The 19,373-nt window shown below is 31.8% G+C and overlaps 1 protein-coding gene across 1 annotated transcript in view; it reads right to left on the bottom strand.

The window, feature by feature from the left end:
* The window catches only part of LOC130446435 (serine protease inhibitor dipetalogastin), a 56,882-nt gene extending 45,980 nt beyond the window's left edge, over positions 1-10,902 (bottom strand). The window contains exon 1 of the mRNA XM_056782702.1: positions 10,718-10,902. Within this exon, the coding sequence (XP_056638680.1) occupies positions 10,718-10,793 (76 nt within the window). The 5' untranslated portion in view covers positions 10,794-10,902. The remainder of the gene's footprint in view (positions 1-10,717) is intronic.
* Between the last annotated feature and the right edge of the window lie 8,471 nt (positions 10,903-19,373).

Raw genomic sequence — 19,373 nt, 5'->3', positions numbered from 1 at the left:
AAACCCTGTATTAAATCTCACTTTACACAGTGTTTCTTACCCAAATATAGGATTAAGATGAAATATCTTTGATAATTCTTCTTTTTTATTTATTCAAAAAGCACGATTTCCATCATGAACAGTGTCTTCTTAATTTTACATATAAACAAAGATGTATCTGCAATTAGGGGTTGGTATAAGGGTTTATACAACTGCAAATTGTTTCCTCAACTCAACTTCTTGCTGCAATACTGGGAAATCTAGTGTTTACAGCTGATCTGTTAATAGCATTCCTACAGCCATCTCAGTCTAGAATGTCCATGGCTGCAGCTGCAAATTCTTCCATTTCATAGACTACCAGGTGTACTTTTCTGAAGCTACGCAGTCTTTCATTCCAAAAGGAATGCGGATAGACGTTCCGTCCATATGCACACCGCATTATCTGCCAAGTCATGATAGGACTCCTGTCAGATTGATACAATCAGCAGATCTTCTCTAGTTATACTTTCCCAGTAGAATAGTCTGTCTCAGCCCCTGAAGGTTCCATGAAGGGTTTGTCTGTCTCCGCTTTAGCGTGTTCGTTGTATCTCATAATCCATAAGAGTTTGGATTTTAATATATTGGAGCTTGAAGCTTCAATAACTGGATAGGCAGGATGATGATCTGCTGTTTGCGATAATTCTTTTCTAAATTGAACTGGATGCTTGGTGTGTTGTCTAGGCTTTTAGAGATTTTGGTTCTAGACCCATACACTACTATTCAAGTTATATCTACGTTATAACGAAGAGTAGTTCATTTCATGTATGATCCAGCTCTACAGTTCTTCAGTTTGGTATCGAGGTGAGTTTTGTCTCAAATCTTAACTGTTTCCATGCATGGTCACTATGTGGGGACGATTTTTCTTTGGTGATTCCGTGTCTGAACATTCTATTGATTATTCTTCTAGTTATCAATAGATATAAAGAACAAAGTCCTTTGATCAACAAGTTTATGTGATCAAAACTCTGTAGCTCTCATTGGACGTAAATCCGATGGACCTAATGAATTAAAATGTAATAATTGTTGATTAGCAAATGCAAAAGCGAAGTAGTTGCTCATCAATTCATAATCTGGTTGCCATTGAATTGCTGTTTCAAAGAATTAAGGATGTTTATATGCTGCTGTAGCTTCAAAAAAGCTTCAACGGTCATCCGAATGGATTGCATGTGACTATAAATCGTGAAACGTTGCAAATTATAATGTTCATCGACTATCGACTAAAAAGACGCATGAATTGGGATTCGCATCCCCCGTATTTCCAGATCGGCTTCCAGCGACTTTTTTCCTGTTCCGAGATCTCAAAAGAATGCAAGTTGGATAGAAAGTTTGCGCAGATCAAAAATAAATTGCGAGGTCAACGTTTTTATACACCTGAAGAAATGAAGAAACGGTTGACGATTTCAATAGACATGTTTTGGAGGTAATGGAAAAAATGCTTTGGTAATTGGTTCAATCGCATGCAAAATTTATGGATCTCATTGGAGAAACTTCTGATAAACAATAATGCCAAATTCAATTATAAAGTAGCTTAAGCAGCAGCCTTTGTTTTCTTGTCAAAGTCAAGTAATTGCTAAAATTATTATTCATTTCGTTCTAAGCATTTCAAATATCTACGTTTTAGATTATAATTATTTTCTTTGTTGTTTCCAGGGTGGACACACATTTCGTTTATACCACAGAGGCGTAGAAGTCAACAAGAAACGTGTAATATATAATATACAATAATGTATATCCTAACCGAAATCCCATAAAAGTTCAAATGTCAGTGAATTAATAAAAAAATTTAACGAAACTGATTCAGTAGAAGATTTATTCAAATCAGGATCAATTTCACGTGATAATAAATTCCATCCATACAAAGTAAAGTTGGTTCAAGAGTTGTCACATGACGATTTTGATAAACGTGAAGATTTTGCACATGAAAAAATGTTTTTTAAAGGTAATAAACTGAGAATAGAAATATCGCGAGACAATGAACTATAATAAAACTATCAACGTTCTAATACTTATCATTAAGATATAAATGAATAGTTAGGTACTTGGAGGTTTTTGTCTTCGTTAAAAACCAGAAATGAAATGTTCCAAATACGTACGTTGTAGTAAATATTTCAAGATAATAGATAATGCCAACTTTGTACTTCAAATGTACCAGTACACAACTAAATTAATTACTCGATCAAGATGAATAAAACTAGTTATGTGAGTGTAGGACTACGACGTATACAAGATGTCTTAAAAGAAAATTTACCTTTATATTGTTTATTGCGTGAAATCAACTATACGGAGAACGCGGGAGGTATATCAATCAAATTTAGTCGCTATAGAGCGTTTCTCAAGAATTCGGCGACAACAGCGCGTAGAAACTGATCGGAAGATGGGTCGAGAAGTTTTAAGACACACAATCAACACTGGATAAACTAAAATCCGGTATCCAAGGTCTTCTAGAACGGTCGAAAACGTAGACAATGCGACGAGCGAGCTGCTGCTTTAAAAGTATATCCTACATACTTACAAAATTCAATTGGTCGAGATTTGAAGCCTCAGGATACTGGTCGAAGACTAGCTTAGTAAACCAGATGATTGAGTGTTTACCAACATCAGATGAAGCTCATTTGCCGCTACAGGAGTGCAACTAATCCAAACCACAAACAACTGAAACCTCTACACTCGCCTAAAATGACCGTATTCGCTGCGATGTTAGCAATCGAAGGGCACGAGCAGGTACAGTGAATTCAAAGAGTTATGTGTAACTATTAGACAATTTCTTCGAGTCTCGAGGCTCAACTACAAAAAATTTATGGTTATAACCAAAGAACATAGTTTCAGCATGACGTGGAAACTACACGAGCGTCCAATAGATCTCTGCTACGAGTTCTAGTAAATTGATCTCCAAGAGAGGTGACATAAGTTCCGATTTAATACCTATAAACTTTTCCTGGTGGATTATGTCAAACTAAAGCTTACACTAACAAACCGGCTTTCGTTGTTTAATTAAAAGAAATGGCAGCCGTCATGGACAATTTTGGGTGTCTATCAAATGAATGCCATGAGAGCAAAAGTTTTGATTTGGAGAGGTGACTTTTCAGGGGTTTGAATATTTTCGAAAGTAATCAAACGGAAATCTTTCATTTTTTATTGACATGTCCCTTCAAATACTTTATTCGAAGTTATAAACACATGAAATTTTCATGGGTGGAACGTAAGATCCAGTAGCTCCTGCTGCGTGCGGCCTGTCGTTGTCGTGAATAACTAACTCCTCTCGTTTTCTGCGTGGATGATGGAGCTGAACTTCATCTAAGATACTGCATTGATAGTCTGTTCTTAGTGAACGAAATCTAATAAAACATCTTTGTACTACCACAACATCGTGCTCGCAGACATGTTTATAAGCGTCATTCTGCAAGTTTGGAACTCCTGATGTTTTCAAATGATTGATTGGATGTTTTTCTAGCTTACACCAAGTTTTCCAGAAATATTTTCGTTAGTCATAGAGGCGATCTTGATCTGCAATACTTTTACGACCTTGCTAGAGTTCGTTGCACCTAACCTTCATTCTTGAACTCGAACCGTGTTAAATTTCAACTGGTTTCACGATTTTTAGACGTTGAAATTTTTAATTCTGCGTTTTTTAACAGAAATAGGCACATTCCTAAGCTGATCGGGGGGAGGGGGGGTGCTACGTCGTAGTATCCTTATCGCCACGTCGAACCGCAAATTGCGATAATGGCAAAATTAAAATACGAAGTGTGTGTGTTTTAAAAAAAAAAGTTAGTGTTTTGTGAGACGATAATGGCCGACGAGGTATATTAAAATAATACTCATAGTATTGGCTACTAACTTAAGTACTAGATAAGCTAGCCAAAGTGGTTTTACAACTTAAGGTATCCCTACTTAACGAATATAAATGTCCAATCACGCACTTCCACACTCAGTCATTAAAGGTTCATTTATACGTGGAAATCAATAGGCAATATTGGAAAAAGAAGTGTGACGACCGCGCCATGTGCTATCGTATTCAACAATACATAATACAACTTCCTCAATATTGCAATAATCCTTCGAACTTTGACTGACCGATGTCCAATAATCCAGTCTAGTCCAATCGAATTATCTGATATATCAGCTACCACGTTTTAGATTAATTTTTATTAACATACCTACAATCCCTCTACTTTCCATACGGTTTCATGACTCACACGGACCCTGGCTAAACGTTTTGGATCGAACTATTAAGGATTATTTTTTTGGGGACAGTGCAACGAGCAGATTTCGAACGCCTTGCCTTCTCGAGCGGAACTACGCTGCTCCTAAAGATTAGGCACGCGCGGTTGAGTTTTATTTTACGTTTTGTTGATTTATGTACATTTGTCGCAGTACCTGAATACTAAACAAAAAAACGTATGTGGCAACTACATTTTATTGGAAAAAGTCTAATTTCACTAGAATACTATTAAAATGTTTTTTTATTTTGAATTAAATCTATCTAGTACTTGTGATTCCTTAAAATTCGGATTATTTTTTCAATTTACCTTATCATCAACTTCTATCTTTTCATAACTGGACTTAAATTGAAATGATTCTATTATTTTTTAACGTTACCTTTCCCGTAACTTCAATTAAGTCTTTTAGACGCCATATAATGATCGGCAGTTAGACTGGATCATTTCAAAACTTTTAAAACCGTTTTTATATTAAATCGTTCAATTTAATTGTCATTCAGTAGAATTAATAACAAGTTTCTTTCAACAACAAATTACGATATTGAAAAATAATTTAGTAAAAAAATCTTTACCAATGCGGAAGATTCAAAACCAGAGATAGAATAATGAAATTTGAACATTTCAAGCAATCGTTAATTGAGTGCAAAGTTTGAAAATGACTTACAGCAAATTCAAAATTACAATTAAACCAATAAAACATACAAATTGCATGTGTCAAACCGTATGGAATTTGTGCCATTTACGAAAAAGACGATAGAAATTTGAAAAAAAAATCATCTATTATTAAAATAATGTAGCTTGGATTATAACCATTAGTTTACAGACAAAAATATTACCACAAGTATAATTATTATCAAATGAAAATTTAGAACACAGATTTGTGTCCATTGGTAACTTCTATGGCACCTACATCTGCTTGTGAAAATGCTTTACTATCCTGTTTGCTTATGAATGGTTTGCAGGTGGTTAATGACCGTCCACCAAGTGATTACTTCAATCCCTAGTTAACCTCAACAGTATTCCATAGCTCTAAGCTAGCTAATTTCCTCGACTTCACATAATTTCGTTAGAAGTAGGAATCCCGAATATCTACCATCTATTATGTATCACAAACCTTCTAACATAAACTTTAAAAAGCTTCTCCTCGATAATCTCGTCACCTCACTTTTATCAGACGAACTTACACCCCATTAACACCAATCAACTACAATGATTTTGCAGCTGAATAGACGATTGACGAAGAACTTTTGAAATTGATGTAATCCTCTTTACAACTGAAACAAATACGGATGCTAGGAAACAATATACCGATTCACTGGGATACTTTTATAGCGTGGTTTTTTCTTTTTTCTAGACACACCAAAAATCATTCATTCCAACGCTTCCCTAACTTCTCGATGCCGTACTTGTAGACGGATTTGTCTTTTGCTCCAAAATAGGATTCAGTTTCAGCAATTGCTTCTTTATTTCAGCTGAATTTCTTACCGGAGAGTATTTTTTTGAAATCAACGAATAGCCAGTAGTTACTAGGGGCTAGATAAGGATTTTACGGTGGATGTGGAAGCAACTCCAAGTGTAATTCGTCCAATTTAATTATATTTGCCATCGACTTTTGAATCGGTGCATTGTCTTCGTGAAACATAAGTTGCTGAGGCCGTTGTTTCTTGATTTTTGCATTCAATCGATCCAACAACTCTATGTAGTATTTTCTATTGATTGTCTCACACTTTTGGACATAATGAATGCACAATATTCCATGCATATCCCAAAATACTGAAGTCATAACGTTCCCAAATGACCGTTGTGTCTTTGGGCGTGGTTCATCGGCTGAAGTCCACTCAGATGATGATCGTTTTGATTCCGGAGTGAAGTAAGTGATGCATCCATGTTTCATGGTCAAATGTTCATTCATAATTATAAGCACATTGCCTTCTGATATCTAAAAAATAACTCACGCAATTTGAATTTACGATTGGATATAACGAATTTGTGGATTTTTTTTATGTTTTCTGGAGTAACCAATTGGACAACCAGATCTTCGTTATTATCGGTGTCTATACGTCCACGTTTAAATTCAACAAATCCTGTCAGTTTTTTCTAACTAATCGAAAGTTGGTACTTCGTAAATGACATATGGATTTGACAAATGGCTGCGCCATCTGTGTGTCAGTAACACAAAGTTACACGAGAGAGGTAATATATTGATATGATGTTTTGTATAAGGTGTTTCGAAGTTATTGAATGAATTCAAGATGTAGAATCATTAATAAAAAAGTTCCATATTTGGATAAACGTCACTTATAACAATAAAAACAATTAACAAAGACAGACTTCGTCAAAAAAGTGTATCAAAACGAGATGGTACCAAAAGCAGCTCAGAACTCTTCATTTTTATAAATGACTAAAAGTACAGCTCAAAGCCAATTTTTATCAAAAGACTGTTAATATAAAGGAAGAACCTGCTTTAAAAACTGGAATAATGTTTCTCAAAATTCATGCATAGTGTCGAATTGTGTATGTTTTCGTATTTTATGACTGAATTGATTACCAAAATTTAGAACCACATAAAAAAATTAAATATAAAGATAGGTTAGTCACTTTATTGAGGTATATTTTGATCTAATCTGTTTATTTTAGTATTATACACTAATTATGTTTGAATAATTAGAAGAATACACCTGGAACTTAATTTGATTTAACATGATCTTTCTTTCCAGTCGTAAAACAAACTGTTTACAAAGTTGTAGTCGACATAAATTACAAGTTTCTCCATTCGGAGTTTCTAATCTAAACATATATGTTTTCCAACGTCTTAAAGTGAAACATCATCCTTTCATCTGATTAATTTATTGAAAATAAACACGTTAAAGTGTGTTTTTCGCTTGCTGATACGCTTATGGATAAATTTGAAGATTGTAAAAAAATATGTATGGATGTGTCTGTCTTGGTACACCACAAGATACGTGCTGACGTTTAAGAACCTGTATAATAGATGACTTGTATTACTTTTAAGCTTGATGTTGTTTGTGGCGAGGAGCTTGTCTTAAAGAGGATTAATGTGCTCCAGTAAACAAGAAGTGGTATGAAACTACTGAACTATTCGGTGATAAACTACACTGAAAAAAATAACCTAGTTTTAAATTTCATCATATTTTGATTATATTTTCTCGCTCTTGATGACAATATTGAGTTTTTTCTTGCACAGGTCTAAATAAGCTTCACATTAAGGTTCAACTAGCTGCTTAGATTCATTTTATTATGGTAGACCACTCAATCAAGTTGTGCTGTGCTGGCATAAAATTTTTAACTATGGAAGGATTAACCACAACATAAATAAAAAGCAGAATTGTCTTGCCCATCATTTTCATATAATTAAAAAGTTGTTTCGTTGTGGACGAGATGATGGACTACATGCTGGAGGTTCTATTCCAGAAAACAAAAAAACTGACGCCTGAAAACAAAATAAATTGCAAGACAAACCGCTAAGTATTCTAATGTGTTTCACATCTATTATATTGCCCTGATCTGGCCCTGTTAAACTATTTTTTATTAATAATTTAAAGTGAAATTTCATTAATAGAAGATGCTATAAGAAACAAACAAGATTTATATAAAAATGCGAGAGGAGTTGGATAAAATTTATTCGCTTAATGATATCAATAAAAACGATTTTTCGTATCAGTCTCTAATGTTGGTATATCTTTTGTTTTTAATAACTAATTGTTATTTTTTATTTCGTACGACGAGGGTTTTATAAAAACTTTCCGATCTACACTTGATGATGCTCTTATATACAACCTGAAGAGAGATTTTCACTCAAATTTCAGTAATTTTGGATGCTTAGTCTTTGTTTTAAAATTGTATAAATGTAAATATTTTTTTGAAAATAGAGCAAATTCACTATTTAGGGAAATTGATTCTTCATCTCACACAATCATAACGAAAAGAATTCATCTTCTTTCTTTGCTGTATAGAGCTCCACCAAAATAGATTGTATTCATAAATACATGTATTTAATCACAGTTGAAAATACCTCTTAACTTTCATTTTGGAAATTTTAAGAAATGTTGAGTCAATTGAAACTGTGGAAAAAGATGATTACAGCTGTGATAATCTTGTTCGAATGTCTAATTGAATCCAACGTAAGAAAATTCATGGAGTTTTTATGAAGAAGTCACTGAAATATTTATGAATATCCAGCAAGAAGAAGAAGAAGAAGAAATAGAAGAAGACATTGACTATGAAGAATGTGAACTTATATGAGATGGATGTGGCCTTTTGAATTCTTGTTTTGTACGGCAAACCCTAGCATTCTATCAATATTTGGTTCGATTGTGGCAAAAGAAATAGAAAAGACTATTGACAACAACAATTTTCCATATACTTAACTATGGACTTTGAAGGATATTATAATTCATTGATAGATATTAAAATTTTCGCACATCACTGGTAATTATTACTTCATTTACATTTTCTTCTGGTTTATATATCAACATTACTGTTAATGGTATTTTGAGAATAACTACTTAAATCCAGCCAAGTTTATATACGTTTCATATATTGCATTTGAGGTTATATTTTCTGAAGAGCATATCTGTTAAAAGTTATAAAAGTCTCGTTAAAACTGGAGAACGGCTGGACCGATTTGGCTCATTTTGGTCTTGAATTATTTGTGGAAGTCCAGAGAAGGTTTAAAAGGTAAATAAATATGAATTAAATGAAAACAACTATTTTGTTTTTCCTTGATGTTTTGTTACAAATCAAATTTTTGAACGAAACCATAATATTTCACATTTGACACCCAAATAATATATCGATCCTCCTCTATGAAGATCGATACCTTAAATGACTGCATCCTTGTATATTTGTGATGACCGCTGCGTGCGTAAGAACTGTCTCAGCTTCGGTGATCTTTGTGATAGTGACATTTCAAGTTAGGTGCTTTTTTTGTTGATATTTTGTGATAGTGACACTTCAATACCAAGTGCGCGATAACTCACTTTGATTAGATCTGATTTAGGAGGTCGCAGTTTTCATCCCGGTTATACCGATTTACAATTTCCGGTAGGTACGTATGGCCTTTGCGATAACTATAAATAAATCGCAAGGCTAGTCGTTGGAAGTTTGCGGAATTAACTTGGAGTTTCCTTGGACAATTATATGCCTCACATCGGAGAATTTTAAACAAAACTTTAGGTCTTTTATTCATAAATAGAGATACTATCAAGAATATAATGAATATAGATAATTTGAATCGTTTTTTACAGGAATTATTGAACAATTTACAATTATTATATAGGTTCTGGAATAAATGATGTTGATAGAAAAATTTTTGGTTATATATTTTTCCACAAAACTTTTCAATCTATCACAATACAAGAATTTAAATGGAAATTACAAAAAGTTAGTAGTTGTACAGATTAATAAAAATAAGTTTGGAGTGGTTAAAAGCCCTAAATATGATTGTAGATTGTCCCATTTAATGAGAAAGTCCAAGTCCAAGTGGTGATGATATGTAGAAGTTAGTTAGTAGCAAGCTTGGTGTTGGAAAATCAACGATTCAAAGATTCATTAAAAGAGAGAATTCCAAACTGCTCTAGGAAAACCAAAATTTCAAATAGAAAATCATTTGAAGGAAAGAGTTCGAGGTTATAAGTGATACTATGGAATAAATCGAAATTCCCCATGGAAACAAGAGCTGGAAAAATATTTTATACAGATCATCAAGGAGGGAGATAAACCGAATAAATTTTGGCCAAATGGAAATATTCCAAGTCGAGGACAGCTCAAACTATAGTATATTTTCCAGGCTTTTATCGGTTTTCTAACCACGATCTGTACAGAATAATAAAAATTAGTTTGGAGTGGTCAAAAACCTTGAAAATACGATTGTAAATTTTCCTATCTAATGAGAAAGTCCAAGTGTTGATGATACAAAGAATATTGGTGAAAAAAGAACTGCATTCTTTCAAAAGAAGGAAAATGTAGAAGTTGAACAATTTTAACTATGAAATAATCAACCCACTCATTGTGAATATTGGTTGCAACAGATCGTGTTTTTATTCCTATTTGGATTTGTAAAAAGTACTTCAGCTTGTACTCGTAAATTTTTATATTAAAATAATTTTTTATGAACGTAAAGTTGTTTAAAAATCAAAGTTTAGATACTTATATAACCAATATGACACAATATTTTTAATTAATTTAATTTTATACGGAAATACTCGAAATAAAAAAATATTTTAATTGTCTTCTAAAAGATTACGAATGTTTTATTATTTTAATTGTCTTTTATTCACAAAATTAGACTATAATTTGTAGATGTCACTCACTGAAATTAATATTTGTACTCTAGTGGAAGTTTTGATTAAATGAAATAAGGGATGCTGAGAAATTGAAAAAAATTGAATGAGTGAAATGTATCTTTGGGTGAATTGTAAATTCTGTAAGAACGTCACGACAACCATTCGAGCGCTTACCTGTAGCAAGAACCCCCGCCAAGATAAAAAGGGTGAAAAAAGTCCCTTTGCCGCACAGTAGTCTCGAATACATCATAGTAGGCACTGTTCGGCAATAGAAAAAAGTCTTGCGCGAATCTCACGACTTTGGCAGATCAGAATCAGCGATAAATCGATCTGCCCAACTAGCGACAACGGTGAATACTGAATAAGAGCGACAGAAATTGTGGCCTATATGAAACCACCTCTTCTGTAAATGTAAAAGAAAAGGCGAGGTGTATATGTATCTAGCTCTCCATGCATTTGTCTTTGTACATCGCTAATTGCAGATCTGCACTGATAGCTTTTTGTTTATTACGCACCTCAATTTCTCGTACATACATTTTTGTCTGCCGTAAACAAGGTGCTGTGACACTATTTTCAACTTTTAATCGATTTTTGATAATTTAGAGCTTCTTTATATACAGTGTGAAGCATTAAAGATGTGGATATCTCCATATTTTCATTTATTTAAGCTATGGTACTCGGTGACATTATTTTACCAAAAATTCGATGCCAAATCCTTAATCGAGATGCCGTGAAATTATTATCAACTTTCAATCGATTCTTGATAATTTACATCTTTTTTATATACAGTGTGAAGCATTAAAGATGTATACATCTCCCTATTTTTATTTATTGAAGCTGTGGTACCCGGGAGGCATTATTTTACCAAAAAATTCGATGCCGATTCCTTAAACGAGATACCGTGAAATTATTATCAGCTTTCAATCGATTTTTGATAATTTAGATCTTTTTTATAGACAGTGGGAAGTATTAAAGACGTAGATATCTCCATATTTTCATTTATTTAAGCTATGGTACTTGGCGGCATTATTTTACCAAAAAATTCGATGCCGATTCCTTAAACGAGATGCCTTGAAATTATTATCAACTTTCAATCGAATTTTGATAATTTAGATCTTTATTATATACAGTGTGAAGCATTAAAGATGTATACATCTCCCTATTTTTATTTATTGAAGCTGTGGTACTCGGGGGGCATTATTTTACCAAAAAATTCGATGCCGATTCCTTAAACGGGATGCCGTGAAATTATTATCAACTTTCAATCGATTCTTGATAATTTAAATCTTTTTTATATAGAGTGTGATGCATTAAAGATGTAGATATCTCCATTTTTTCATTTATTTAAGCTATGGTACCCGGGGCATTATTTTACCAAAAAATTCGATGCCTATTCCTCAAATGAGATGCCATGAAATTATTATCAACTTTCAATCGATTTTTGATAATTTAGATCTTTTTTATAGACAGTGGGAAGCATTAAAAATGTATACATCTCCCTATTATTATTTATTGAAGCTATGGTACTCGGAGGGCATTATTTTACCAAAAAATTCGATGCCGATTCCTTAAACGAGATGCCGTGAAATTATTATCAACTTTCAATCGATTTTTGATAATTTAGATCTTATTTATATACAGTGTGAAGCATTAAAGATGTATACATCTACCTATTTTTATTTATTGAAGCTCTGGTATTCGGGGGGCTTCATTTTACCAAAATATGATAATTTAGATCTTTTTTTATATACAGTGTGTAGCATTTGAGATGTAGACATCTCCATATTCTCATTTATTGACGTTGTGGTACTCGGGGGGCATCATTTACCAAATCATTCGATGGAAGTTTGTAGTAATTTCATCTTTATGCCAATAATTATTTTATTTTTAGTTTTATTATTACTAAAAGCGTGTTTTTTTAGGTTTATTAATTTTTTACTTTCATCAAAAACTTTGTAATCAGTTTATAAGAACGAAATTGTGAATAATTACAAAAAACTCTCATTAAAAGTAGTTCATTTTTATGTATTAGTAGATATATTAACAATGAAATATTTGACGCAAATGAAACCGATGAAATAAATTATTTATCTTTTTCTGCGTCGCCTCGCCTTCTCGTACAGGTGTACTGATTAAGACTATTTACAAATCTTCCGAAGAATGTTTTAATAAGGGCATTATTTGAATTCCAATTGAAAATGTATTTATAGGAAATTGCTTTAATAATAGACTAATAAAATTAGTCTTTCTTCCTTTTCTGTGTTGTTCTTCATCTGTCAGAAGATATCGAACATAGATGAAAACTTTCATTGCACGAATTGGAATACCGTTCTTCGAAGATTTCACGTATACAACTATTCTTCAGGCTCTTTCTTCTTTCCGATAAGATGAACTAGATTGTTCGCCTTAAGAGGTTCGATTTTATAATTCTCATTGCCGACATATTTCAATTACTGTAATATAATTAGATTCAGAATGGCATTTAGGTATAGGATTTCTAAAAACACAAAATATATAGGGTGATCTAATTGAAATAACAAAGTTCATTATTTTTCTGGAAAAACGAAAGATCAGACAACAATGTAAATATCACCATAATACAAACCGTTTTCGAGATAATTACCGCATTCCATATATAAAACTCACTCTGTATTTACAGGACATGTGATTGATATACCATGTGATCAAATTTGATCCAGAATGATAAAGAAAACAGTTTCAATTTTTTTTTAGATATACATCATGTAATGGTGTTGAAATTTTGGAAATGGTGAATATTTTATAAATGAGAAACGATGCAAATCAAATAAGAAATAATCCTGAGCTGTAGATTCAACAAATTTATTGATGAAAACTCTGAAACATAATGTTACAATAATTTCAAATATTTTAGAAATTGACAATTTTTTTTATATAAAAATACTGCGCTATAATATAGACAATGCTAAGACATTTAGGATATACAAACCAAAGAAATTCAGTTTATAGGTTTCACACTAATGATGCAGCTTCAGAAAGAAAATCTGAAAGGGATGTAAGAAATGACGTTAATAAAGGTTTGGATGTCTCAGAGACACAACAAATTTTTGGTGATAAAAAATATGGAAAAAAGAAGAGAAAATTCAATCGAGTGAATGAAGAAAATAAAAAACAAAGAGAACTGGGATTATCGCTTGCAAATAAGAAGAAAGAAGCTGGAAACTGGGTCTATTTGGTAATAAGATCAGAAAAGCATTAGGTAGTAGAAATTTATATAGATTGTCGTGAAACCAAAAAGTTTTAAAATGCCACATGCTTGATGAAGACAACGATATTTGAGTCATTTTGGAAAAAAATAGAGAGAAATGAGAATATGTTTATAATTTAATTTGGTCGGAAATTGGTTTTTTAAGTTTAGTTTGGTCAAAAATCGGCTTTTTCAAGTTAAATTTGGTCAAAAATCGGCTTTACAAAGTTTAGTTTGGTCACAGATCGGCTTTTTCAAGTTTAGTTTTATCGAAAATTACTTTTTGGAGTTGAATTTGGCCAACAATCGGCTTTTTCAAGTTTAGTTTAGTCAAAAATGACTTCTTGAAGTGTAATTTGGCCAAAAATCGGCTTTTCCAAATTTAATGTTGAATAAATTCGGCTTTTTCAAGTTTAATGTGCTCATAAATCGGCTTTTTCAAGTTTAGTTTGATCTAAAATGACTTTTTGAGGTTTACTTTGGTCAAAAATCCACTTTTTCAAGTTTAGTTTTATCGAAAATTACTTTTTGGAGTTGAATTTGGCCAACAATCGGCTTTTTTAAGTTTAGTTTCGTCAAAAATTACTTTTTGAAGTTTAATTTGGCTAAAAATTGGCTTTTCCAAGTTTAATGTTGTAAAAAATCGGCTTTTCCAAGTTTAATGTGGTCATAATTCGGCCTTTTTAAGTTAAATTTGACCAAAAATCGGCTTTTTCAAGTTTCGTTTGACCTAAAATGACTTTTTGAAGTTTATTTTGGTCAAAAATCGGCTTTTTCAAGTTTAGTTTTATCTAAAATTACTTTTTGAAGTTGAATTTGGTCAAAAATCGGCTTTTCCAAGTTCAAAGAGGTAAAAATCGGATTTTTCAAGTTTAGTTTGGCCGAAAATCGGCTTTTTCAAGTTTAGTTTGATCTAAAATTACTTTTTGGAGCTTAGTTTGACAAAAATAGGCTTTTTCAAGTTTAGTATAATCGAAAATTACATTTTGGAGCTTAATTTGGCCAAATTTCGACTTTTTCAAGTTTAGTTTGGTCAAAAATCGAAAATTACTTTTTAGAGTTTAATTTGGCCAAAAATCGGCTTTTTCAAGTTTAGTTTGATCTAAAATGACATTTTGAAGTTTAATTTGGTCAAAAATCCACTTTTTAAAGTTTAGTTTGGTCAAAAATCGGCTTTTTCAAGTTTAGTTTGATCTAAAATGACATTTTGAAGTTTAATTTGGTCAAAAATCCACTTTTTAAAGTTTGGTTTGGTCAAAAATCGGCTTTTTCAAGTTTAGTTTTATCTAAAATTACTTTTTGAAGTTGAATTTGGTCAAAAATTGGCTTTTACAAGTTCAATGTGGTAAAAATCGGCTTTTTTAAGTTGAATTTGACAAAAAATCGGCTTTTTCAAGTTTAGTTTGGTCGAAAATCGGCTTTTTTAAGTTTAGTTTGATCTAAAATTACTTTTTAGAGTTTAATTTGGACAAAAATCGGCTTTTTCAAGTTTAGTTTGGCCAAAAATCGGCTTGTTCAAATTTAGTTTGATCAAAAACTACTTTTTTGAGCTTAATTTAGTCAAAAATCGTTTTTTTCAAGTTTAGTTTCTTAAAAATCGGCTTTTTCAAGTTAAGTTTGGTCGAAAATTACATTTTGGAGCTTAATTTGGCCAAAAATCGGCTTTTTCGAGTTTAGTTTAGAATTACTTTTTGGAGTTTAATTTGCCCAAAAATCGGCTTTCTTAAGTTTAATTTAGTCAAAAATTGGCCGTTGGAGTCACAATTAGAAGAAGTTTTGTTCTTTAAAATCCAATTTGGTCTACTACAGTTAAAACAAATTCAACATCATTTAGAATCTGTGTATGGCAATGAAAGTTCGTCGCGTCCACGTGTTTTTATTAAAACTGGCTTCACTTAAATGACAGTCACTTTTTTATAAATAATTGAAATGTTATAAATGTTTACACATAGTCTTTTCACTATGGAACTTGGTACTTCTTAAACGCCATATGGATTTTAGAATGGAAGCGCCATCTGCGTGTCAGTCACACGACTTATTATAACCTCACTCAATAAGTCACTGTTGTGATTGAAACATTAGGGCCTTACAACTGGTCACTGAATTATGGGCGGAACGAAATAATAGAATATTTTTAAATTAGAATGTGATGATATGTGATATTCGTACTGACACTTCCGTTCTTCTTCGTCACCATTATGTATTGACTCCTGGACATAAGACCCCTAATGTTTGCATGTCTTATGTCGTATTCTCTTGATATTAATAAGACAGTTTTTCTAAGCCATTTTATTTCTTATTTAATGGCAATTTTGTAATCTTTGTGGTCCATCTTCGCAGCAAATCGTAAAATGACTTAATAATAAGTGTCATAATCCTCATTTCTTTTTTCAATATTTGTATCTCGGTATTACTGTTTGTTTATAATATTAATTTGACCTCAATAAATTTGGTTGATTTAGAGTTTTAATATTAATAATACTTTCTTCAAAAACATTATCTAATTCAATGACCTAGTAACTTCAGATAATATTTATCCTTAATTAAAAAATATATTTGTACACATCAATATTTATCTAAACTATAAGTTTGATTTAAACATCGGTGCACAAGATGACACTGTTAGGTAATTTTTATCTAACTGGAATTATACGTGAATAAATAAATACATTTGAATATTCAGTTCTAGATAAATCAAATATGTTATTATTTTTCTTAATTTGACTTGTAATTTTTCATAGATTACAACTAGATCTTGGGTAAAATTTGATACACAAATATTTATCACACAGTTTCTAATACAAATATTTCAATTAATAATCAACTACTTTTTCCAATCCAGCTCAGACCAGTGCCATTTTAAAGAGGAATTTAGTGTGAAAATATTATTTATTCACAACTTTCACATAACCTAAGATAAATTAAAGATATTGTTGATTAAATAATTCGATGGATGCTTGATATAGTCTTTCCTGATATAGTTCATCATATCCCACCGCTAGGTACTGGTCCTCAGATCTCGAAATCTTCTACGATCAACATCGTCTTATATCTTTTGGTATATTATACATCCTGATGTACCACTGCTTGCTTCTGTTGAACTTGAAGATTCTTGCAATTTTACTTGGTAACGTATCCGTTGAGATTAATGATGGAAAAGAAATTAATCTTCAGTTTTAACTTCTCTATCTTGTCTATTAGGTATTCAACATGGTTTTGAATATCAGTTCTAGATCCAGGATATTCCTATTCACCTTCTACGTTGTTGATTCGATTCGTAGTTTCTTCAGGTCTCTCATCACCAGGACCAGCAGGTATTGTGTATATAAAATATGAAATAAACAAATGATAATTTAAATGATTAGTTTATTGAACTCCTACGGCTTAAAAACTACACGAAAATACATTTCGTAGACTTATTTTTAATTGATTCATTGATGGAAAAAAGTTCGTGTTCCCATTATTCATTCAAATACCATCTTGAATAAACGTTTCCATATTTTAATGATCGATTAATTGTATGTCAAAAACGCAAATGTAATGGACGTAAGACAGCAAACAGTTATAATTAAATGGAAAAAAAATCATGATTTTGTTTACCGCTAGTATGGGCAATAAGTTATTGACCTTCTACTACTTAATTAGACAATTTTTATACAAATTTTCATTCTGTATTTTCTTGTAGTAAGGTGGTGAATGTCACAACATTCTTATGGCAGAGTGTATGAAGGGTGCGAATTTGGCCCAGCCTACTAAGAAATAACTAAGTAAAAGACACTAAGGTATAAACAGTAAGTTGAATAAATTAATAACTACTTGTTGGGAAAATCAGAACCAACCAAAAGACATGTGGCAAAACATAATACTAGCTGTAACAGAACCTTTCAAGAATCTTCTGACGTCCGAGAGAAAATCTGCACGAAAAAGGAATTTACGAAATCTGGTTGGAAATAAAGATCGTAATCCTTGAAGGATAAAGGAAATATTGTGTTGATTATTGAAGATCAATTGATTATATGGAGAGAATATATCAAAGAGAAGGAATTAATACCCAAAGTAACACTGAAATAGCACCATCCATTAAAAAAAGAAATGAGAGCAGAAACAAAATCAGCTGAAGGAAAATACCCTGGTCCTGATGATTTAATTTGGTCAAAAATCGACTTTTTTAAGTTTAGTTTTGCCGAAAATTACTTTTTAGAGTTCAATTTGGCTAAAAATCGGCTTTTTCAAGTTCAATTTAGTCAAAAATGGGTTTTTTCAAATTTAGTTTGATCGAAAATTATTTTTTGGGATTTAATTTGGCCAAAACTCGGCTTTTTCGAGATCAATTGGGTCAAAAATCGGCTTTTTCAAATTTAGTTCGGTCGAAAATTACTTTAAGGAGTTTGATTTTGCCAAAAATCGGCTTTTTCAAGTTTAGTTTGGTGCAAAATTCTTTTTGGAGTTCAATTTGGCTACAAATCGGCTTTTTCAAGTTTAATTTGGTCAAAAATGGGCTTTGTCAAATTTAGTTTGCTCGAAAATTACTTTTTGGAGTTTAATTTTGCCAAAAATCGGCTTTTCCAAGTTTAGTTTGGTCGAAAGTTACTTTTTAGAGTTTAATTTGGCTGAAAATCGGCTTTTTCAAGTTTAATTTGGTCAAAAATTGGCTTTTTCAAATTTAGTTTGGTCGAAAATTACTTTTTAGAGTTTAATTTGGTCAAAAACCGGCCTCCTCATGTTTAGTTTGTTCGAAAATTACTTCTTAGAGTTTAATTTGGCTAAAAATCGGCTTTTTCAAGTTTAATTTGGTCAAAAATTGGCTTTTTCAAATTTAGTTTGGTCGAAAGTTACTTTTTGGAGTTTAATTTAGCCAAAAATCGGCTTTTCCAAGTTTAGTTTGGTCGAAAGTTACTCTTTAGAGTTTAATTTGGCAAAAAATCGGCTTTTTCAAGTTCGATTGGGTCAAAAATTGGCTTTGTCAAACTTAGTTTGGTCGAAAATTACTTTTTGGAGTTTAATTTTGCCAAAAATCGGCTTTTCCAAGTTTAGTTTGGTCGAAAGTTACTTTTCAGAGTTTAATTTGGCTAAGCATCGGCTTTTCCAAGTTTAGTTTGGTCGAAAGTTACTCTTTAGAGTTTAATATGTCAAAAAATCGGCTTTTTCAAGTTCAATTGGGTCAAAAATTGGCTTTTTCAAACTTAGTTTGCTCGAAAATTACTTTTTGGAGTTTAATTTTTCCAAAAATCGGCTTTTCCAAGTTTAGTTTGGTCGAAAGTTACTTTTCAGAGTTTAATTTGGCTAAAAATCGGCTTTTTCAAGTTCAATTGGGTCAAAAATTTGCTTTTTCAGATTTAGTTTGATCGAAAATTATTTTTTGGAGTTTCATTTTGCAACAAATTGGCTTTTTCGAGTCTAGTAAGGTTGAAAATCACTTTTTGGATTTTAATTTAGTCAAAAATAGGCTTTTTTAAAGTTTAATTTGGTCGAAAATTACGGGATCTAGTTGGAGATAAAGATCGTAATCCTTGAAGATGAGTAATAATATATATTTGACATAACCCTCTTGTTAATAAGATCTATGTAATAGGAGAAATAACAAGGCAATGACTTCAATCAACG

The sequence above is a fragment of the Diorhabda sublineata genome, chromosome 7, assembly GCF_026230105.1.
Source record: "Diorhabda sublineata isolate icDioSubl1.1 chromosome 7, icDioSubl1.1, whole genome shotgun sequence".
Classification (NCBI taxonomy): Eukaryota; Metazoa; Arthropoda; class Insecta; order Coleoptera; family Chrysomelidae; genus Diorhabda; species Diorhabda sublineata.
The sequence above is the reverse complement of the archived record's forward strand: the minus strand, read 5'-3'. Positions and strand labels throughout refer to the sequence as shown.